This window comes from Siphateles boraxobius, unplaced genomic scaffold, assembly GCF_051911475.1.
Source record: "Siphateles boraxobius isolate OS27281-9 unplaced genomic scaffold, OSU_SipBor_1 77, whole genome shotgun sequence".
NCBI lineage: Eukaryota > Metazoa > Chordata > Actinopteri > Cypriniformes > Leuciscidae > Siphateles > Siphateles boraxobius.
The window spans coordinates 10,816,161-10,840,551 of record NW_027509205.1 but is presented as its reverse complement, the minus strand read 5'-3'; the positions used below and the strand labels follow the sequence as shown (position 1 = coordinate 10,840,551).

At 37.1% G+C, this 24,391-nt stretch overlaps 2 protein-coding genes across 3 annotated transcripts in view; both read left to right on the top strand.

Annotated features, from left to right (window-relative positions):
• atf7a (activating transcription factor 7a) overlaps nt 1-21,944 on the top strand; it is a 32,908-nt gene extending 10,964 nt beyond the window's left edge. Inside the window, exons 3-13 of one of the 2 annotated variants that reach the window (XM_077218385.1) lie at nt 8,762-8,858; nt 9,737-9,867; nt 10,064-10,228; nt 11,031-11,188; nt 12,523-12,616; nt 13,430-13,519; nt 15,207-15,326; nt 15,924-16,073; nt 18,043-18,231; nt 19,281-19,386; nt 19,471-21,944. In XM_077218385.1, the coding sequence (XP_077074500.1) occupies nt 8,762-8,858; nt 9,737-9,867; nt 10,064-10,228; nt 11,031-11,188; nt 12,523-12,616; nt 13,430-13,519; nt 15,207-15,326; nt 15,924-16,073; nt 18,043-18,231; nt 19,281-19,386; nt 19,471-19,706 (1,536 nt within the window). In that variant the 3' untranslated portion in view covers nt 19,707-21,944. The remainder of the gene's footprint in view (nt 1-8,761; nt 8,859-9,736; nt 9,868-10,063; nt 10,229-11,030; nt 11,189-12,522; nt 12,617-13,429; nt 13,520-15,206; nt 15,327-15,923; nt 16,074-18,042; nt 18,232-19,280; nt 19,387-19,470) is intronic. The other variant, XM_077218386.1, reaches the window with a different exon arrangement.
• Nucleotides 21,945-22,937: 993 nt separating this feature from the next.
• Nucleotides 22,938-24,391, top strand: part of dip2ba (disco-interacting protein 2 homolog Ba) — a 67,494-nt gene continuing 66,040 nt past the window's right edge. The window contains exon 1 of the mRNA XM_077218229.1: nt 22,938-23,291. Within this exon, the coding sequence (XP_077074344.1) occupies nt 23,207-23,291 (85 nt within the window). The 5' untranslated portion in view covers nt 22,938-23,206. The remainder of the gene's footprint in view (nt 23,292-24,391) is intronic.

The window sequence follows — 24,391 nt, the reverse complement described above, 5'->3', positions numbered from 1 at the left end:
ATTTTTCATTTCTTCTGTATCGCAGTCATATGAATATGTAAAAAAAAATTGTTCAACAAAATTAAAATTGGGTTTAACTAAAGGCTACACTTTAGCTAGTGCTTGTAAGTCAGTTTGAGGTTTAGTTTTTAACAGGAAGTCCTGGACATAGACTACCGTTCAAAAGTTTCGGGTCAGTAATTCTTTTTTTTATTAAAGAAACAATACTTTTTACTAAAAAGAAAGAAACATTAAATTGACCAAAAGTCACAGTAAATATATTTATCATATTAAAAATATTCAGTTTTCAATTAACAACTATTTTCAAAATTGAAAAATCATTTTAAAATATATGAATAGAAAACAGTTATTTTAAATTGTAATAATATTCAACAATGTTTTGAAATGCCTTTGCTAGGTATGGTATAGAAAGAACAGGAAACATGGGAATAACTAATGGGAAGAAGCTCAACATGTAGGAGCATCTGTACTAAGCCTAGGCCAACACAAACTGTGATTTTATGCATAGATGACCATTTCCTGCTCATAGAACTTGGTCAGAGTATTTATACTTTGGTAGTTGACAAATACCATGCATTGCTTTCTGCATTGCTTAACATAAAGAAAAGAAAAAAGGTTCTTCATAGAACCTTAAAGGGTTTTTCATATTATATAGAACCACTGATCTATATAAATGACTGGATTGCTCATTGCGCTTTAAACTGTCAGGCGGCAGTGAAGCCACCACAAGTGTTCAAATGGCCATATTGGTATTTAATAGAATATGTGGTAATGCTAATATTGCGGCGATACAAATGTAATAAACAGTGATTTTCATGTTTTTCAGGTAGGTCTAACAGTAGTTTTCAGGTACATATATTGAATAAACTGGGCTTGAAAATAACTTTTTACTTGGTAGCAGTGGTGCTTCCAACTTCAAAAATGTAGGAGCACCTGCAAAAATTTAGATTGATCATGAATGAATATCAGAAGGAATGTTTAAAATAGGGATGCACCGAATGTTCGGCACCCAAAATTATTCTGCGAAAATAGCAACAAAAAAAACAAAACAAAAAAAACACTTTCGGTGCAAGTTTCAAGCATGAAAACATTCTAGTACACCCCAAAAACAAAATCAAGATTTCGTAAAAGGGCATAATAGGACCCCTTTAAACATTGAAGAACATGTTAAGTAAAAATACAATGAATATGCAATATAGTGCATATATTTAGCTAAATGCTCCTCTCTAGAGTTTATTTATCCAGCTGATTAACAAGTGTATGATCACTAAAGGTGCAATGTGTCAGAATTGAGTTAAAAATATACAAAAAATGAGTTACACGGATCAAAAGAATGAGAAGAAATAAGGGCGATGATGTCATTAAAAAAATGAAAAGTTATAGTGTTGCAGAGATATATCAACCTGAATTAGCATGCTAAATTATTAGCCCCGGCCCGACAGATGTCATAATACCAGTTTCAGCCCTGGGAGGCGGTATCTGGGCAACACCAGCCAAACTGCAATACACGAATAAGTCGCACGGCTTGTGGGCGTATTTGAACCTGATGTCAATCGTGTGGAAAGTACACCCCACTACTACAGTTCAGTTCAGGGAAGAGAGCGGAAGAATGGCTGAAGCCCTTGGCAAGAGACCCTTACCACAACCACCCGCTACAGGGGAAAAAAACGCGCTCGGAATCACAAATAAAATCGGATAAAAAAAGGAGCAGAACCAGAGTTAACATTGGCACTGTTTTCCATCGTTGGAGACAACTAATGGAAATGAAAAAAATGAGGTTTGACTCCGAACTTGCAACATTTCTTTTGGATTGGTAAGTAAGATGCTGTTAGTATTTCGCTAGAAGTTTGTTTTATATGTTTGTTTAGTTTTTTCGGGAAGTTATAACATAGAAATGTATCAAAGGCTGTTCGATATAAGTTCTAAAGTTAGCGATGGCTACATTGAAAGGTGTAATGAGAACTACGTGAGCTATATAATGTTTACTAAATTGCTTTCTTGAGGTAAATCTCACATTTTTTTTCTCCAGCTATGTTATTGACCTCTGCACGCTGATTAAAAAAATGTTTGGTCGGTATTATGTATGAAGAATACATTTTGGTAAGTTGTAGCATACTGTATCTTTCAACAGCGTTCGTGTGTTTTTACTATTAGCTAGTAGAGATGATCGGTTCACTCGGCTAGGGATCTGTCGTGTAACGTTAACATTTACAAGCGCCAAAACGGTATTTTTTGTTTGAATTGCGTAATAACATTGACAGAATCAGTGACGGTGAATTCGTAAGAGTTGGCAGCTCTGAATGGCGCTAGCTTGGTCAACAGCAGCGAATGCTGTCTGTCAAATTAATGTAATTCAAACTAACAATAAAAATGTAATATGAACAAAACGAATATGAACATTCACTGGTGAAAGGGAGTAGCTTTAAGATGTCATTTAAAAATCACTTGACATCAACCAACGTTCCTCTGGACTCAAAACGTCCTCTAGTAGGAGTTGGCTCGGCTATGGCTCTAGGGTCGTTGTGAAGGTATAGGCGGAGCATAGAGACTATGCCATTTCTCGTTTGTTACTCTAGAGTAGATCAATTCACTTTCTGGAGGTAGACTGCCCCCATCTGGTATGGAATGTGGAGTATGAATTGATTTTTTTTGCGGATATTACACAAGGCACCTTTAAATGGCTTTTCTTGGGTTTAGCCATATCTAGCTGCTTCAGTTTTTTATGATCGGGGTTGGAGATGAAATTTCCAGGAAGTTAGATTTCCAGGAACAAGATTGGGCACCCCGGTTCACAAGCTGTTTTATTGATGTCTTTCTGCTAGGGGTGGGCGATATAGCCTCAAAATTCTATCACGATATTTCAAGAATATTTGCGATAATGATATTTATGACGATATAGCCATTTTTTTTGTTGTTGTTGAAAATTTTCTTATTATGTCTCTCGCCTAAATGTTTGCTCACTCATTGCGTTTTTACAATGTGGTAATTTTGTAAGAGTTAACACAACACAAGGAAGCTTGATTTCAATCTTTGAATTAAATTTTAAATGTGTGTTTGTCTAACACCAGTATTCAGAAATACTACAGAAACATAATAAAGTAATCAAATGTAAAATAACACAGTCAGTTAGTTCTGTTTCCTGATTAAATTAAATACATAGGCTAATAATTCTCATTCATTACAATTAAAGCTATCTTTTGTTGTTTTGACGACAACATTAATGACGACGCATAGCCTATGGCTGCTGTCACTTTTACAGCTAGTGCACGGATCCATTGCTGTTTTCATTATACTGTCACACTGTCACATGCGTTTTATACATAACCGACTGTGTTTATGTGTATACTTACCAAGACCGGAAGTTTTGCACAATTTTGCGTTTTCCCCCCCATTAAAGCGATATAATCCGCGAAAAATAACTTTAGTTTCTCGCGAGCTGTAGCCTAGGTACTCTATGTATGCACGCAGTGCAACTCTCTCAGAGAGTGCGCGAGTAGCTTACTGGATAGTTTAAAACCGCTTGAATGTTTAAACTGATAAGAATTAAGAAGACTTGAAAATTATAAACTTCAGTTACGATGCACTGATGGCCCGATTGTGCAAGAGACCATTCAGTCATGTCCCGACTCCTAAACGCGCGCGAGAGAAGACGCGCGTCGGCAGCCCCGCTGAACACTCAAGCTGTTTGTGAAATTGCTAAATCGTCATCGGAGGCTGACAGGCTGCTCTCGCGCTCAGACAGGTGTTGTTGTTGTGCGTGCTAGGGAACGTAAATGCGCCATACGTCATCGCGTCGCTATATCATTGATATCGCGATATGACACTTTTTTATCATGTAAAAATGTATACCGGTATTATCGTGGACGGTATGATATGGGCACACCCCTACTTTCTGCGGTTGATACACTGATTGAGAGATTAAATGAGACATGATATGGATTTCAGTAAGTTGTACTTTATCTTTTAAACTAGGGATGCACCGAAATTAAAATTATAGCCCGAAGCGGAATAATAATTAAATGCTTGGCCGAAAGCCAAATTTTTTCCATTTATTTTGCCAATTTCTTCACCATTGCATTAATTAAATAGTAAAAATGTGCTTTTTACTAATTTGTCTAGCTTTTCAGAAAAAAAAATCTAATTAAAAAAATCAAATTTAAAAATATTTAACACTGAACATTTTTAACATTCCAGCAGATATTATACAAACAAAGCACAATATAACTTAAAATAAACAAATTAGTAAAATAAAAATAAAAATTTGATTTGGCCATCTTTGAAGCCCCCCTTCTTGAATAGCCTATGTTAGGCCTATAACTGACTGCTGAAAGAATGTAAGTTAACTCTGTATGCCTACAACAAAGAAAGTGCATTGAAAAGTGCAAAAAAATTTTGGATAAACCCACAACAAATGAATAACTGTCCTAGACATAAGCCTATACTTTTGCGGTTTACATACACTATATCGCGATTAGAGCAAAGCACTTAAGAATAAAGAAATTTTGAAATGGAGAATGCGTAGGAACCCTGTAATAATGATGCACTGATTATGACTTTTCATGGCAAATTCCGATACCGGTTGCCTATTTTATTTGTTGTTTATTTGCTCTATAACAGGCTAAAATGGCCTTAAAAAAACTTCTGTTGCCATTTGAAATTACAGGCAACCACTGCGTTTTAATCACGATCCAAACAAAGATGCAACACACGTGTAGTACGAGCAGTTGTTTTTGATTTAAATTAGATTGCATAATTTCAAGACTTAGATTGAATTACAAATGGTCTGACTTTAGCTTTGTGAAATATGTTACATAACAAGACACCTGCACAAAACAAAAAGAGACGGACTGAATGAAAATGCCAATTCACTATCTGACAGCAGGTGGCGCTTATGGAAAAGAAGCGTTTCTCTACAAAAAGCAGCTGCGTTTATAAACATTCCTTTACACAGATTGGAAGAGGAAAAGAAAATGCCATCGAAACTATTCTAAAGACAGCCAGTTCCCTTCAGAGATCCATTCATATAAACCCCCACCCCAATTTAATATTTATATTTTTCTACCCATATTTCGAGCATCGTGAACTGTGATCTTGCTGTCCCTGGTATTTTCTCTGCTGTGCGTCTGCGCTCTCCTCTTTAAATCAGTCTTCAGCATGTCCCGTCTCTTTTCGCAGACTTCATTATAAATTCAAATGAATGACATTTCTGGAAATGATTGCAATGCAGTTTGTGTGCAAGTCCAGAAAAGAGATCAGCCAAAATGAAACTAAAAACCAGCCGGTTGCCGATCATGTTTTTGGAGCAAAAATCGTCCGTTTCCGATTTATGGGCCAGTCGATTGGTGCATCTCTAGAAGAAAGGTTGCACCACAATAATTATTTGCACACGCACAAATACTCCCAAATAAATGTTGAGGTTGCATTTAACTTCGGGAGCATATGCAACCAAAATTGTCGCAATTTTGAGCCTTGATAGTGTAATCGAATGTAAAATAACACTGCATATAATCTTCAATGTATAAATTAAATAAAGATTAAGCCTTATTAAAGTTACAAAAGTTATTTAGTCAAAAGCAGTGAGAGATTTCTTTGTACAAACTGATCAAATACTGATACTGTACTAATGCGTTGTCTTTCTCAACTGTTTATGTTCTCTGAAGACATAATCTACTGTGTTTGCATGTCAAGGTGGGCATGTTGGCATGATTTTTCTATGAATTTGTCCATTCAAGTGCAAGAAGACATGAAAGCGAAATCAATGTAGTATTCACACGCTGTCTGAGACGTGTGTGCGCTTCGGATGAGTGTGCACACAAAACTTCTCACACAAGCACGCACAAGTTCTCTTTTGCACCTTTTTGCACTAAAATGTTTAAATTGGCAAGATTTAAAAACACACGTAAATGAACTTCTGTGAGTTTGCAGCGCTGGCCCAATCGGGACAGTGACGGTTCCGCCAACTGGCCCGAGCGTCTTACTCACTGTCCATCGGGCAGTCCTTATTGTTGATCCCTGCCCAGCAGTTTCGTTATTGTTTTGTGCCGGTCTGAATTCGTTCTGAGTGCCTGTTTAAACACAGAAGGCAATGTGTGCTGTTCAGCTCTCATCTGGGCTCGCAAGCTATCAACACCTTTATGCCGTGATGACGGCAAAAATAACTGGTCATATTAGAGCATACGGCACTCGCATCAAACAAAGTTTACAAAGAGTGACTGTCCAGGTGTTTTTCGCTGTTGTAACGTATTGGGATTGTTCCCAGACAGGAGATTTATGTGATGCACGCAGCGTCTCTATCATCGGCGTGTCTCCTTCGCTTGCTATGCTGAACTACAACACCAACACACGAGGAACACTTTTGTCAACAAGAGATTTACATTCTAACAGATGATAGGGTAGCTATCCTCACGTGAAACTCATCGGTAGTGTATTAATTGACAGAAACACGCATTAGTGGTCTATGCATTTTTGTGTTACCTTATTATATATGCCTCGACAGATTTGATATTAACAGCGGTGCAAGTGCGTACCAAAACATACGTGAAGAAGATACGTTTTTTTTTTTTTTACAGAGAACCGTTACACCCAACTTTTACGCTGTATAACGTAATTCATTCTTGACTATTAGAACAGCACTATTTGTTGCATTTCCCGATAGTCGCATTTTTCTTTCTTAGAGGAAGATACAAGCACAAGATATGGCTACAATAGAGGAAGTATAAAAACGAAGTCTACTGCATGCAAGGCAATCTAGCTGCATTTCTTGTTTGTTGGTGTTAATTAGTTTTTCTATTTCCTTCAGTCAAGCTGTTGTCCTTGTGTTGTCATCATGTGTTGTCCTTGCCAGAGTAACTCATTTAAGTTGAGTGAGAAGAAGCTATGAGACATGCAGTTGTTGTATTGGTGATGCTGGCACAGCTAAAAATAAGCTTCTGACACTTGACTGTGTTTCCACTTTGCGCTGTCACTGCTGAACTGTAGCCATGACATGGAGCCAGAAATAATCTAAAGAAGACTGTGGAGCCCAGTGAACATGGCTTGAGTCATGAAATCCACTCAGAAAGAGGAAAAGATAATCTTAGAAGCTCCACCTCCGCATGAGTTGTTTTGGAAAAGGCCGCAAGGATTGAGTAGTGGAGGTGCTTCTTTAAACAACTGTTAATTTTGGCAAACGCTGAACTGAATCACGTTTAATCAGTGTAGTCCAATTCAAACTCTTCTTTTTAATGAATAAAACAAATAAAGCACAACAAGTGTAGTCTAAATTCCTGTACAAATGACACTTTTTTCCAGTCAATAACATGCATTTCAACCAATGTAGTCAGAATCCTAAGTAAGCTATTTTGAGTCAGTTATTTTTATTGAATCAAAAACATAACACAACTTGTGTAGTATGATTTCTGAACAAATCACTCCTTTAAATCAGTTCTTTTTTACTGAATCAGAAACATGGGGCTCAAACAATGTTGTCCTATTACCAAGCATACATCTATTTTTAGCAGGTTCTTTTTAGTTCATCAAAAACATACATCACAACCAATGTAGACCGATTCTTGTATTAATGACTTGTGAATCTTTTCTTATGAATGAAACAAAAACATGCAGAGCAAACATTGTTGTCAGATTATTGCAGATTATGTCAGCAAATAATTATTTTAAGTAAAAAACATAAGAACACGTCCAAAGTAGTCTGATTCCCAATTGAATTACTTTTATGAACCGGTACTTTTTAGTGAATCAAAAACATAGTTTACATCTTACTGTATAAAATCTTATGTTGTACTTACTCCTGCTGTTCATATTATATTATTAATACAATTCATTTGTTATGTAGTTGACTATATGAAAATAGTCTGGTTCTATAAAGACTAATTAACGTCATCAAAATGACTGTGCAAATATCTTTTTCAAGAATTCTTGTAAATTTAGAAACAAAATCTTTACATTCATTAGATTCATTAGATTCCCATTCCTACTTAGCATAGCTGTTTCACTGTTATCTGTCAGATCATAACAATTTAATTCATCATATTCTAAAGAAGCATCTTTAATACTTGTGGAAATGGTTTCTTAAATATCCACGATTCACTAGCTGTGCATGTGCGGCGCAGGGTTTTAACATCAGAACAGCTGTTTTGTTAAATATAAGGTTAATATGAAAGCACATTGGAGAATGCATGAATGCCTGTCATAAATGTTAATTGAATACATCTGTGTGTAGTTTGCTCAGCCCATGAGCTGTTGTGTCTTGCATGCATAAGATCGGGCAGTGGGTTAAACCACAAAACTCCACCTTAGCATCAGCACTTTTGTTATTTGCACAATGTATTTTTGGACTGTTCTGAAAGGCATTTTTTATTGTTTGACAAATGTGGAAGTTCAATACATACAGTGTAATGCTTTAGCTGCACTTCTGAACGGAAGCGTAAAGAAACGTAGGCATTGTAAGCCTGGAGGTTGTATAAGGGTACAAAGGTCAGCTGTGAAACAGACGCCACTTCTACTGTAAGTCTTTGACACTGACACTGTATAGTTACATCCTATACCTCAGAGACATTGAGTAGGGCACGGGTTTGGTGAAAAACGATCATTATGAAGTTCTCTCTGGCCTACATTATCTGTTTCGAAAGACAAATCTTGTCAATGCCACTCCCTCTTCTTCCTTTGGAAGTGTGTCTCTGCCCTGAGGTCATGAAATGCTCCTCTTTCTTCTTCTAGACAGATTTGTCTCGTAATCCATCTGTTCATATGTGTCCCTATGTAGAGGTTTACTAATGAGGACCACCTAGCTGTCCACAAACACAAACATCAAATGACGCTGAATTTTGGACCCGCCAGAACGGACTCAGTCATCATTGCAGGTACTTTGCACCCAGACAATATGATAGTATGAACACACAGTACCTCAAACATATTATTTTTAATTAAGTGACTTGACGTGTAGCCAAGTATGGTGTGTATATTTTTACACACACACACACAAACACACACACACACACACACACACACACACACACACACACACACACACACACACGTAGCAGTGGGCAGCCATTCACTGTGGCCCCCAGGGAGCGATTGGGGGTTAGGTGTCTTTCTCAAGGGCACCTCAATCATTTCCTCTTACCACTTTCTGGTTACCAGTCTGACTGTCTAACCATTAGGCCACGACCACCCAATATAAAGGCCCAGTCATAAAAAGAATAAAAGTGATGTACAGTGAAACCGACAGAATCTCAAAATGTACCGTCATACATTATGCATTATTATATCAATTAAATAAATATTTATAGTGATTATTAATTTGTCTTTGGTTGGTTCATGTCCCTACCATCCATCCCCATATTTACATCCACGTTTTTGTGTGTCACTACTTCTGTGGGAATTGGTAACCAGGAATGCTGGTTTCAGTGGCACTGACAAAACAATTAGTGTAGAGATTTAACAATGCAATTTGATATCATTAATTTATAGCTATTGAGTGAAGCTAATTCCCCTTAAGCTAGTAATTTTAAGGGGGGGAATTTCTCAATATGCTTTTTTTGTCTTGTTAAACCTTTGGGGAAAAAACACACAAAAGTAATAACCTTGAACTCTCTCAGATTTATCATGGTAAATCGTAAGCAGATTTGGTTTGTACTGCCGCATGCAGCCATTTAGCGGCATGGAAGAGTTTATATTGTCCATGTCTTGCATAAGGAAACAATGAGATCTCTCGGTTTCTCACTCTCTGTCCCAGACCAGACGCCAACTCCCACTCGTTTCCTGAAAAACTGTGAAGAGGTGGGCCTTTTCAATGAGCTGGCCAGCTCGTTCGAGCAGGAGTTCCCTAAAGGCCAGGAAGATGACGACAAGAGGGCCAAGAACCCGGTGAGCTGCGGGACTGGGTGGATGGATTCAGTCATACAGTCAGACGTGCTCCAAACATGAGGAGCTTTGGCTGCCTGCTGCCAAAACTCAGATTTATGGACTGCAGAGTTGCCTATCAGTTCTCGTGTAACACTGTCTTGTCTAGCCCTCTCTCCGTCTATCACATTCTTCATCTCTCTTTCTTTTTTCCATGTAGTTGCCGGCTCCTAATTCGGGAGCTCTAGACATGAGTTTGCAGACGCCTTCAGACATTAAGGTGAAGGAGGAGGACCCCGTGGAGGTGGACTCCTCTCCGCCTGACAGCCCTGACTCCTTCTCCAGCATGTCAGATAGCAGCAGAGAGCCCATAGGCAGAGGACAGGTACAGGCTTTATGCAAACCAAACTGTGCTAGAGCAGATACAGTAAAGCCCAAAAGTCTGAGACCACTGATATCTGCAGTTCAAACTTATTTACACTTAAAATGTTATATGTTTTATAAAATGTAAAATTAATATTTAGGATTCTGTATTATTTCTAGGTCACTAATCAGGTAAATTTGTGACATTGATCATGTGAATCTTTGTACAGACAAATCAGATGATCTTGCATTGAAGCACAAGATGCTCTTTAGATTGTTTTCAAATCATGCTGGCACGTCAATAATGCAAAAGGAGTAAAAACTGAATACTATTTCTGGAATGCATGCAATTTTTTTTTTTGAAACATTCACTTATATCATTTCACTGTTCACTTCTATGTTAAAATATTATTTGTAATACTACATTTAAAAAAAATGTTAATAATTTAATTTAATTTTTTTATTTTAATTTTTTTATGTGTATCATTATATTTAATCTTTTATATAATTATCCAAATAATGCATTTCATTTATTAAAGTAAAATACATTTAAAATAAAATTAAAACTTTTTGTAGAATACATAGAATAGTTTATGGTAACGTATGCTAGCACACATTTGGCATTCAAGTGGCCACTGAGCTGTGGAGACCATAATTATACATTTCACTAAACTAGGTATTTGGCATTGAATGAACTAGATGTGTTGCATCACTAAACAAAAAATCATGACTAGGTGACATCCATTTTGGAAGTAAACAGTGTTGCCTTTGAATTCAATGCTATGAGATGTTTGTGCTTAGCTGGCTGATTATCTACCTTACAGGATTCTCCTCCAAAGCCTGCCTTCAGTTCGGCTCCCACCCCTGCCATAGTGCGTCCTGTGTCTCTCCCCCTGCACCTGGGTTATGACGGCCTACAGCCCACCATGCCCTCTCCTACCTCCGTCATCACACATACCCCGCCGTCCAACCGCACACTGGGGTAAGAGAACAGCCACAGCGTATCAATGAGGAGCCGTTGCTTTGGGCCGACAGCTTTATTCTCTGAATCCTTTCTATATGACTCACTGTGCTGCTTTAGGTTGGTGTGATGGTAATTCTTAGGAAAATGTGGGCAGCTGGCTCATTTATGATGCCATACTTGACTTCCCAAGAATGTTTGGTCAGATAGTCGACAGGAAGAGAGCAGAACTTGCCTACAGAACATTACCAATCGAAAGTCTGTATGGAAGCCAATGAACCTTCCTTGTAGAGATGCGCGGATGAGCTCCAACGTCACCCGAATCCGCAGCCAAAAACAAATCATCTCCCGCCACACACCCGCACTAATACTTTTCTCTGATTTAGATCCGTACCCTATGCAATGGTCAAATTGCAAACATTCTTATGTGTTAAGCGTTATGATAAAAAGATGATCACCTTCAACAGCAGACTCGTGACGCAAGAGAGCTGATGCGGACATCTCTAATGGTAACAAAACTGAGGAATGCTGCTTGATTGGCCTTTTGGTTTAAATTTGGGAAAAATTACGTTTTAAACATGCTCATATTTTAGAGAATGTAGTTAATATTTACGTTATTAATGATTTATCATATCAACCTGCGACCACCCGCATTTAATCAGAGCGTTATTTTTATTACTTGATCCGCCTGATCTGCGGATTATCCTGCGGGTATAACCGCGATCCGCGCATCACTACTGTGAACAAAGCTGTTTTTGAGGAGGTAAAAAAAGGTGTTGTTTTATACAACCATTGAGGAATTTTAACCAAAGTATATTACAAACTTTACATGAACACCCTAAAGAATCATACTAACTTGTGGAAAATAGGCATCCGATGACCCATTTAAAGTATTTTTTATTTATTTATATAATTTCAAATAACAGTATTTAACGTTTTATATTTTCAACATTTCAAAACATTATTTATGCATCTTTAACTGCTCTTCACTTATTGACTTTAATAAAGGTTGATCTATAGTTATATAGTTATACATTAGATTACAATTTCTGTACCTGAAAATCTCTTGTTTAAACCTACATGAAAAATCTGAAAAGCACTGTTTATTTCATTACACAACATACCCTGATATACATAGACAGATCTAAATCTGGAAATCAGATGGCAGCAGCTTTTGCAACAAATCCACTGTGTCAGTGTATACACATCCCTGACCAAAGTTCAGTTTTCACTGCGGAGGCAAATGCTCTATTATTGGCATTGAATGAGAGAAAAAAAAGAGCAGAACTTAAGTTTGTGCATTGATTTGGTGTTGCTGCTTGCGCAATCTGGAAAATTCTCTACTTCTCTTTCAGGTCTCCCACAGTGCCGTACCCAATGATGATGCTTCCCAATGGTCAAACCGTTCCTGTGCTTCCAGGTCCTATGCAGATGCCCTCTGTAATATCTGTAAGTTTGAAGTGTATTTACTAGTACGGAATCCACTGATTTACAATACATCATTTGAACTTATACTGTAATCAGAAACAGTATAAGGCAGGGGTGTCCAAACTCAATCCTGGAGGGCAACTGTCCTGCAGAGTTTAGCTCCAACTTGCCTCAACAAACCTACCTGGAAATTTCTAGAATGCCAATAAGACCTTGATTAGCTGGTTCAGGTGTGCTGAACTCTGCAGGACAGTGGTCCTCCAGAAGCAGGATCGGACACTCCTGGTATAAGCAGACGGACAACTCGAAGGAAAAGAATTGGATAGTCTGTAAAGGCCCGTTCACACCAAGAACGGTAACTATAACGATAACTATATTAGCATCCACACCAATGAATGATATCATTCTGTTTATTCTAAGCATGTGCTGGAGTTTTGTCGTCTGCCAGTTTAAATGCTCAAACTCTTTTAAAACAGGATGGATTCTGATTGGCTGTCAATTTTTATCTTTCATCAGCTGGGAAAAAAATCATCCCAAAAGTGATTCAAATGATATCGTCTTTATGTGCCATTATTGTTAAAGTTAACAATACACGGTGTGGATTAGTGTGACCATTCTTTTACATTGAGAAAGATTTGTCTTTCTTTATCATTATAGTTGTATATCTTTATCATTATAGTTATCGTCATTGGTGTGAACGGGCCTTAACACTCGACTTTTTGTTTACTGTAAAACTGTTTTTTAAACTGGGGTCTGCAACATGGTGCTGGGGGTCTGTGGAAAATTCAGTGTTGTTATTGTTAATTGAAACTAAGGCTGTTTCTCAATTCCAAGAACGGACTTGCGTTCTCGTGGAGGCCGGTCTTGCCAGGCTACTTTGAAAGAACGAACTCGGAAGGACGCGAGGACACAGAACGCATCCTTGTGAGAATTGAGATGTGCTGTGATCTTGTTGCTCAACTGACCGTCCCAGCATATTATAAGTAGCAGCCAATGCACTATAAATACAACATAACATCACAAATAAATCTCATAAACTATTAAAACATTTATTTCATGTTATTATAGACATTTATTTTCATATAGTTTTATATCGTTTTATTTTATCGCATGTATTTGTGAAAACGAGCATATATGTTTAATGTTATTTATGCTTTGTCAATGTTAGGATATTTTTTTAATATGCCAATTAAAATACTGCAGGCTTTCTCCAGGTCTTTATCATTTTCTTAAAATGAAGCAAAACAAAATGACAAATGTTTACTTTCACGAGACGTCTTGCATTTGCGAGCTTGCAGCGGGAATCTCTTAAGTGAGAAGGAGATTTTTAAAGCTTATAGGCTTATAACGTCGTTGATTCTCTCAAGTCTGCATTCGATGCAACCTCGCTATCAAAAACACATCCGGGTACTTTTGATGCGTCTTCTATACTTGCGTTTTGGAGTATTGGAATTAAACTTCGACAGTGGATTATTGTTAAGTATAAGAACACAAGGATGCAAGATCGCTTAAGAACGCATATTGAGAAACGGCCTAAAACTATATGTTTTTGTTCAGCTGAAATAAAATGAAATATAAAAATTAGATTAAAAAAAATAAAATAAGTTTAAGTTAAAATAATCAAATTACTCAAACTGAAATAAAAATAAACTAAAGCTAAACAAAAATATTAAACAAAACAAAAACTAATAAAAATGACAAAGCATGTTACAAATGTACTAAAAACTACTCTAAAAATAAAACAAAATATAAAAAAAGCACATTTAAAAATATAATTAAATACTCTATTAGTATATAAATAATACTAAACCAACACTAGAAAAATTTCAGAGTAACAGAAAGTGCTATATTTACTTTTTTTTTATTGTTTAAAGCTCTACATTTTGTTAATGTTTTTTTTATTTTATTTTTAATCAAATTGTACTCAAAATTCGTTTGAATTAATGTCAATATTTTCCAGGTAACATTTGAATAAATTATTTTGACTTTAGTACAATAACAATATTAATATCGGTTATTTAATTTAAAAAAAAGGGTTGTCTTTACAATATCATATTATGTATATAATGTTAATATCATATTAATACTGTTTTTCTCACTCTTAAAATATACTGTAGCTGCCTTTTATATTTTGAGAAAGGGATCATTTGCAAAAGAATCATCATATTTAGAGGTCCTTAAAACACTTTCTTTTAGCATATTCTGAGTTAAAGAAGCAAACTTTGTTCTGATTAGAAATATATTATTGAAATTTAATCCTGACAAATAGTTTTGGAGATGTCAGTCCTTTGATCTCATTGAAGTACAGGAATAAAATGGTACAGGGCACAGGAACTGTACTCATTACCTATATATAAAATAGCTGCTCTGGTCCAAGATGGACACCAACTGAATTGACTTGCCTTAAAGGGACTTTGCTGTGATTCAATTTTAAAGGCCAAGTGTGTTTTTTGTATCATGCAACCCCCTTGTTTCAGCACAGTGCCACTTGTAGCTCAAAAATGATTCACTTCTAATTCAATATGATGTTTTTGTGAGCTGTTATTTTTGATCTCTGGAGTAATTTATAATTTGCCTCATAATGTGTTTTGCGTTTGGCTCTGTGGTGTAGCTGGCGAGGCCCCTGTGTATGGTGCCTAACATTCCAGGAATTCCCGGCCCTCCATTAGGGGGCAGCAGCAGCGGCTCATCTTCACCCTCCGGTTATAACCCCCACACTGAGGCAAAGATGGTGAGGGCAAGCTTTTTTTCTTTCTATGCCAGCCTGTGGATCTTTATGCAAAACACTCAGATGCACAGCTTTCTCTTAGTGTTCCTATGTTGAAAGTCTTAATCCAGCACATCACATGGGTGATAGTTTTCACAACAAACAAGCACTGGCTGTTGAAACTAAGCAGCTCTGTCATTAACAGTCTTTATTTCAAATAGACTTGTTATCCAGGGATATGCAAAAAATACATATTTTCACAACAGACTGGTTGGTGGGTGGTTTGAAGGCTAGTCGGTCTACATAATTAGGCTGATTTATCGTCCACTAGATATGTTTCTTAGGGCGTTCACTTAAGATTTGGAGAAAAAAAAATCTACATGACCATCCAGATCCATAGAACTAAAATGCAGAAGTTCACACGTGTTTATTTCCCTTCTGTCACATGGTTTCTCTCCTCAGTGCTTGATAAGTTGTGGTTCAGTTTTATGAAATGACTTTTCTTGCCATTCCACATGAAAGAGGAATAAAATTAAGTGTTTCGGCTGTAACAGCTGTCTATAATTAGACAGAATGCCATCTTGTGCCACATTACCATGGTGTGTTTGTTGTTTTTCTCAGAGGTTGAAGGCAGCATTATCTCAGCAGATGCCCGCTGCTCAGGGTTGTCTTGGTGTGGCGATGGGGTCCAGTGCGATGGTACCTCAGAGGGTTGAGCAAAGCCAGCTGCTGGTCCAGCATCCAGACGCCCCATCCCCTGCTCAGCCACAGGTATAGCACGTTTTCACGCTCGAATTATCTGAACTGCAAACATTATGGGCCCTATTTTAACGATCTAAGTGCATGGTCTAAAGTGCAGTTACGGCGTATCTGAATCCACTTTTGCTAGTTTAACGACGGGAAAAATTGTCGGCGCGCCAGGCACATGGTCTAAAAGCGTTGTCTTTATTCTCTTAATGAGTAATGGGTGTTTTGGGCTTTATATGCAATAAACCAATCGGATTCTCATCTCCCATTCCCTTTAAATGCCAGTTGTGCTCGCGCCATGGCGGATTCACCATTTACATGACGGAATTTGATAGTGGAAAGACCAAATGTGTCTCCAGAGCGCAAACGGATCTGTTCGTGCGCGAGGTTAAAACGTGCGAGCAGACCATCTACGGGACAAGCCAGATTCCACCATATCTTTATGTACACAATATAATCTTTTACATTGTAATACTTTTATTTTTAATATTTGGCATGTTTGTGCGCTGCTGCGCGTGTAATAAGCAGAGTGTGTTATAATGTGCACCTATGGGAGGGTCCACAACGCGCTCTTTAAATAACAAAAATAATATTGCACCATTGACTTTAGACCAGGTTTCAGTTGGTCAATGGCGCAGTCTATTTCAGTTGCCTCAAAATAGCAACGCGCCATCAATGCGCCTGAACACACCTCGTTTTCAGACAAATGCATTTGCTATTTAAACAACTCAGGACGTGAAAATGATAACTGTGTCAGGCTGAAACTAGCAAAAAACACTCGCGACGCGCCTGGTTTTTACAAAAAAACTTTGTAACTTTTATTTATTTACCTATTTGAAAATACAAAAATATGAATTAAATTTAATTATTAAATGATAAATGCTAAGGAAATAATACATTAAAACATTAGCATATAGCCTTCAAATGCTTTCAGTAAATACTGCATTAAAAATATTAAATAAAAAGTTAGTAATAAAATAAAAAACAAAGAAACTCATTACAGGTAAAAGAACAAGTGGCGGGTCTATTGACAAGACTGAATGCACAGATCTATTTTGTCACTCCAGATTTTTCTTGTCCCGTCCACTGCTATGGTTATTACTGTCAATCGTCAAAATTTCAGATTCAGTCCGGCATTTTAACATGGTTGTCACTCATGAAAAATAAATCATTATTCAAATTATTAATGGGTTGTACACAGAAAGTGAGTAAAGTTATATACAGAAACTGTGCAATCAACATTGCAAAAATATCTTTCTTATCGAATTTCTTTGACATACCCCTTTTCCACCAGAATGGTCTGCGCTTTGGAGCCAGAACCTGTTCTTGGCCAGGCGAATGTTTCCAGACTTTAAGAACGAATGGTGTTGTTTACCTGACTATAACCAGTTTAAATTAAACAGTGTGAGTGCGTCCTGGTGTTTGTGCAGACGGTCCGGCACTTCTGTTTTGCTGTTCACAGTATGATTCTAGCGTACCAGCAGCTCGCATTAAATCCCGGTCCTCTCATATGCCCTTTTTGGAGATGTATTGAAACTGAAACCATTGATTCCCTCACACTCTCGCACGATGAGTCTCACGCACGCACAGTTTTATATATTTAGTCATAAAGAGCAACGTTGCATACATATTTAATAACGTTGCATATTAAGATATGTCGTGCAATGTTATTAAATTGCTCAGCGAGACTGCCATAGACAGCGACATCATTTCTCCACCCTCTGCTCTCCGGCTCCATTCGAGACCAGCAAGTTTTTAGGTCTAGAGTTCTTTCAAAACAATCTTTCTGGCTTTGAACCCCCTTTTCTGCAGTGGAAATGCACGGAACAGTTTGAGAACGGACACAGGCCGGGAACCCGCACTGGAACGGTGTCGGTGGAAAAGGAATCAGGGAGTGCTTACACAAATAGGAGCGTTTGTCAGGGAGCATCTTTCACTTTGCTGTGGCATTAAGCAGTAAACATCTCCGTTTACTCTGTCCTGCTGTGTTCAGGTGTCACCCGCTCAGCCCACCGGGGGTCGCAGGCGGAGGACGACTGATGATGACCCTGATGAGAGAAGGCAGCGCTTCCTTGAGCGGAACCGAGCAGCAGCTTCTCGTTGCAGACAGAAACGTAAGGTGTGGGTCAACTCTCTGGAGAAGAAGGCTGAGGAGCTCACATCCATGAACGTCTCGCTGTCGGTTAGTGTGCATGAAAAATTCTTTGACTTGCAATTTTATCTAAAATCAGGGCTGTATGAGCACTGAAATATTGCTTCTAGCAACTTGACGAATGTGTTAGAAGTGGTTCCTCCATGTTCTTCAAAATGTATGCAATTCATGGAGTACCTACATTTTCTTATACAAGATGCATGGAACCAGAATATACTGTGTGGGATACCATATCCCACAACGCAATGCGTTTGTCTTTAACTTCTATTTAAAGAGTCAAGACTGAACCAAAATCAATGCCAACTGTGATATTTTGTAATCTCTTTAAGTGGCAAAAGTTAAGATAAGATAAAGTTAGAGTTTAAAGATACATTTTGTTTGAACAAAAAAAAAAAGCAGCAAACATTTATTTACCAGATCTCACTTAATGTAAATGGGTTATAAGGTTAGGGTGAGGTTATACTATTTTACAATCATTTTTTTTAAATATTTTTAATTTCTTTTATATCTTTGCATATACAGTACTGTACTATTGCTAGTATCTAATTCCAAACATAGCCTATTTTATTATTATTATAATTAATATATATATATATATATATATATTATATATATATGTATTTATGTGTATATATATATATTTTTACAATTATTATAATAAAATAATAATAAAATTATTATTAATATATTTTATTTTATAAAAAAAATATATTTTTATGTATGTGTATGTATGCATTTATTTATTATATTGTTTTTGTTGTTTTATTTTATTATATTTATTACAAATATTTCAAATTGAGCATCATTAATAATATTAATAACAGCAAAAATGTTAATAATATATTTTATTTTTATTTATTATAAAAGCAAATATTTTTGATATACTTATTTATTATATTGTTTTCTCATTACTTAATTTTTTAAATTATTTATACTATTTTTCATTGCTTTTGTTGTGTGCATTGATGGTTTGGCATTGTTGTATGTACTTTGAAATTGAGTAGATACAAATGTGTTTGCAAGTTTGTCCCCAAGTGTCATGTTCACACTTTGTTTCCACTTATTTGTATGTGTACAAGAATGAGGTGTCTCATCTGCGAAACGAAGTTGCTCATCTAAAGCAGTTGCTGTTAGCTCATAAAGACTGCCCTGTCACCAACCTCCAGAAGAAAGCCGCCTACTTAGGTAAGTGGAGCTTGAGTGGTGGTTATTTCACTTGCATCTGCATAATCTAATCTCTTTTTCATTTCTTTTTTTTTTGTCCCTCAGGAGAGGAACACATGAAAGAGACGTCTGAGCCCACGGGCTCCCCGGCACCGGTCATTCAGCACAGTTCTCTGGCCCACAGCCCCTCGTCTACAGTAGGGCCCAATGGCCTGAGCTCCCGTGCTGCGGCTGAGGCGGTGGCCATGTCGGTGCTGGCAGGGATGGGCAGCCAGCGAGGGGAGAGCGGTGGGCCATCGCATGTCATCATGGCCACACAGTCCCACTCGTCCAGCAGATGATGAGAGCAGCTAACAGTCTGCCTGGGACTCTCCGCATCCCGGGAGAGGGGGCAGATCTGTACACGTATAGAGTGAGATGGAAGGAGATTGTTGTTCACTATGCCATAGACTATGGGGGCTGGACTCCAAACCGTGTTCTCCTTTGCATCCTCTGTAACTCTTGCTCCTACCTTTAACTTCCTCCTGCTCCTCCACTGGCTGTAGGACTGCAAAGCACTTCCTGTCATTAAACGTATCCCCATAGACATATGCACATACACACGCTACAATAAAGACATTGCCTGAATTGTCACCGTGCACTCGGTGTATGTGTACATGTGCTGTATTGCACATTCATTCACACACATGCAGGCTGCGTCTCAGATTTGTGACGATGCAATACTTTATATATTCTTATATATATGTATTAGTATGTGTGTGTGTGTTTGAGAGAAACATGATGCTTTAATGTTCTGTACGATCTATTACCTTGCTATTTTAGAGTTTTTTTTAGTTTTCAAGTGGCCACCCCCCTCATCTGACCCTCGCTCATCTTACCTCATTTTTAACCTGTTATATACGTTTATAATCGACATGTGCATGTGTGCTTCTTGTGTGGGTGTACAGTGATGTACAACGGAAAATAGGCAATTTGTGAAGGACTGATACACTAAGACTGCCTTGTTAGCATGGAACCTTTTTGCTATATATAAACTGTATTGTATTGGCACATTGCATTCAGTTTGGGCTACAGAACCTCATAGTTGTCGTTTGTTTGGTCCTATCTTTGTTTTCTTATGTACGACAAACTCGCAAAACGCAAATAGCATACTGTCCGAGGTCATGTCCAGAACCCTTGCGCACAGTCCAGTGTCTTGAGAAGTCGATGTCTTTCCAAAGTTAGCCATTTTCTTTCCCTGTGATCACAATGTTTTAAATTTACTCAACTTTAGATTGAGTTAAGTTGGCAATAGAAAAAACCCCCCCTCATAATAATGAGATAAAAAGTAACATTTATGGCGTAAAAGTCATAATTATAACAAAAACTCGTAATAACGAGAGTTTAAGTTTAAATTATGAGACAAGTAATAATTATGATATAAAAAGTAGAAGTTTTTCATAATTTTGATGTTTTTGTCATAATTTTGACATCTCATAATTATGTTTTACCAGATCATTTTATTGTGTGGTGGAAATGGACTTCCATAGTTCTCTGCTCACTTTTAAAGTAATACAGCCCTAGAACCTCTATAACCTCCCGTTCAGTCACTTTCACAATTACAAGACTGTTAAAGTTGATATCCCGATACTTTGTAACACTATTTGTTTCTCTGCTCCCTTATCCACTCATAAACATGCACAGTCCCTGATCAAAATTTAAAGAGACAAGGATTCTGCCTTATGAATCACACGAGTGCCTCTTTATAGGTTATCCTCGCTCCGTGTCGCTGACCCGACTGGCCACCTATCGCATTCAGGCATCTGTCAGATGTTAAAAGCTTTATCTGAATCATCAGTCCTGAAGTAATGAATTAACAATAATGCCTTTAAACAGCCAGAGAGCACTGCCCTTAATTTTGAGCATATTCTATACTGCCACCTGGATGTAATAGGGTGCTATTACATCAAACTAGAAGGCTACAGGGGATCAAAGAGTATCCAAATCTAATGTTGTTTGAATGGTTTTACCTGTACCTGATGTTTATCCAAACACATGGTCTTGTCTTTTTTTACACAATATTTTCAAACTGTTTCAAACTAACAGACACTTTCAAAATTAAGGCAGCATATAAACAAGGGAATAAGATGTACTGTCGTTGCTCAGTATTTGTAACTTGTAATCTCATTTATTTTCTGTCATTATTTGCAGTTCGAATACTGCATTTACACAATATCAGTCCAAAATGTATATAGGCCTGTCAGAATGCACTAAAAACATTTTGGGTTATTTTTCTGTTTGGTGTCTCAGAGATTGTCAGGTTTTCTTTCAAACAGCATATCAAACTTACCACTTGACCGATTTCTCATGAATGACTCCTGGTTTAAGTGTTGACCCTGGCTTTTCTGTTATATTATGTGCTGGCACTGTAATCGTTCAGCAGAACCCATATAGAGGATTGTTGACCTGAAATGAGCAGAATGGAGAATTTTTAGCTTCACTGGCACTTTTATTTTTTAAGATTTTTCTTTTCATTGTATGCTGCCAGGACTATAGAAATATCTATAATAAATCTTTTTTGTTTGTTGTAAGATGTAAAAGTAGAATTCATTTTAGACTTTCTTTTCTCATTCTCTTTTTGTTCTTCTAACACTTTGTACTCAAATATTTGTTGTTATTTTTATTTGTAAAGATTAATAAGGATGCCTTGAGACGGTCCCTGACTGATTCCCCCCTCTCACTTTAATCACTTTAAAGTTATACCAGATTTCTGTCTTGATGGACTTAATGATCCATTATTCCAACAAAATGCACAAATAATTTATTATGGAATTATTTCATGCAAGTAAAATTGAATGCAATTTCCCTGAGATGGTCAGACTGAACAAAACAAAAGTCCTTTAGAATAGAATGATCTTATAGGCTAAAGAAAAAATTATAAATGGTTGTTTAAGAGTATGTCTTTCAATAGCCTCACTCCAAGTTGGACTGATAGTTTTTAAAATTGTCCCTTGTAATGTACATATGTGTACCATATATATTTACTATTTTTCATGCATGTTGAAGTGGAATACTCTGAACACAGTGCTGCAGTTTTGATTAAACAAAGAAAAAAAATGTCTTTAGTCTTATTTAGGCACCACGAAAGATTGTTCATACTTAACATGTTTTATATAATTCTCTATATAATTTTGTTTCAATATAATAGAATTGGGCAGTGAGTGTTGCACTAAACTAAAAAGTCCTAAAATTATTTTGAGCCTTCCTTTTTATTAAAGGCTACAAAACGTTTGGAAGTGTGACTAATTATATACATTTATACATCAAATATGGTCTATTTATTAAAAATAAATGCATAAATAGGCAAATATTAAAGATATATATATTTAGGTAATAACAATACGATTGTAATACCATAGTACCCTACTGCTGAATGATTTCCATATTCAAATATTTATAATATATATATTTATTAAATATATATATATATAATATTATATTATATATAAATATAAAGAATGCCATAGTACATCATGTCAGTATCACATCTTCTGTCGTGTTGTCGCTAGAGGGCGCATGCGTGTCGTCTCTAGGTGTGTGTGTGTGTGTGTGTGTGTGTGTGTGTGTGTGTGTGTGTGTGTGTGTGTGTGGGGTTGATCTCACACACAGGAGGTAAACGCGATCACGTGACTGCACAGTGCAGTTGGTGTTGGTGAGTTCTCACAGCATGGCGGAAGGAGTAGTTGTCCGGATGGATTGTTACTCACCTTTTAATTCATGTTTTCTGTCTTGACGGGAGGATTTTTGGCTTTCAAAACGCACTTCTTCACACTTAAAACAACTTAAGCTTATTCTCACTACGATGGCAGACCGCGGTGTGGATTTGGCAGCTCTACCGAAAGAGGTTAGAGAGCAGTTGGCGGAGTTGGAGCTCGAGCTGTCTGAAGGTACGAGATGGAGTTATAACCTTAATAATGTTAATAATAATATTAGCCTACTATTTAAATCCCAAGGTCGTATGGCGCTAAAACAGTCACATATATTTCTTCTCAAGCAGACAGTATCTACTGCTTTGTCTTGGTGTTTGAAGGTCCTGTTTCGCCTCAGCGAATTTTTGAAAGAGGCTGTGTTTCAAAAACTTGCGAGCTCTCTACCTAGACAGAATGTCTGGATGCCTAAAATGCAGTTTCTAGCGTATCTGATGCCCAGACATGTTGTCTTGGTAGACAGCTCGCTAGACACCGCCAGAGTGTGTTGGAAGAAATTACGATTTTCCACCATCAAAAATGCTTTTAATCTCGTGTAAATGAAAGAACCGAACGTGATTAAGAACTAGAAGAACATTGTTTATGAATACGACCGTTTATTTCCCCTCGAGACTGAGACTATTGTTTGTTCAGTGATCTAGACCTCAAAGAAAAGAGAGCCCTTGACAGTTTAGCTAGACACAATACCGTAGTACAGAGACTGTCAGTAAGGCAGATCGAGTTCATGTGGTTTTGGATGTTGATTTATGTATGTTACGATCGCTGTTCTTCTCAGAGCCCTTTGTTTTCAGATTGGAGACGTTTTTAAAGGGGCTAATTTTTTGCTATACGAGTGTGGCTGTTAATGCGAAAATCAGTGACAGCATTGGTCTATTTTTTTTCCTGTACTTTAAGTGCTTGATGTCCTGTTAGCACACAGACACGCCTTCTCTGTAGACACTTCCTCTCACCTTTTATTCAATATTATAAAATGGTGATTATCTAATCCAACCATAGTTTATCTTGTAAACTATATTTGATGTGAAGATGCATTTTTCCACAACACTATGAGTCATACACACCCTTTACAGACTCTTAGTCAGCTCATTATTTAAAAAAGCCAAGGACTATATTATCACACAATAGGCTATATATTTCTTATCAGTTACTACTTTAGCTAATTCAGTAATATAAATTATAAATAGTTCTACACATCTCTATCACAAATCTCCTACAGTAACTTTCAGCCAGACATTAAAATCATTTCCTGCACAGCTAGCCTTGTATTATCCCTAAACTTA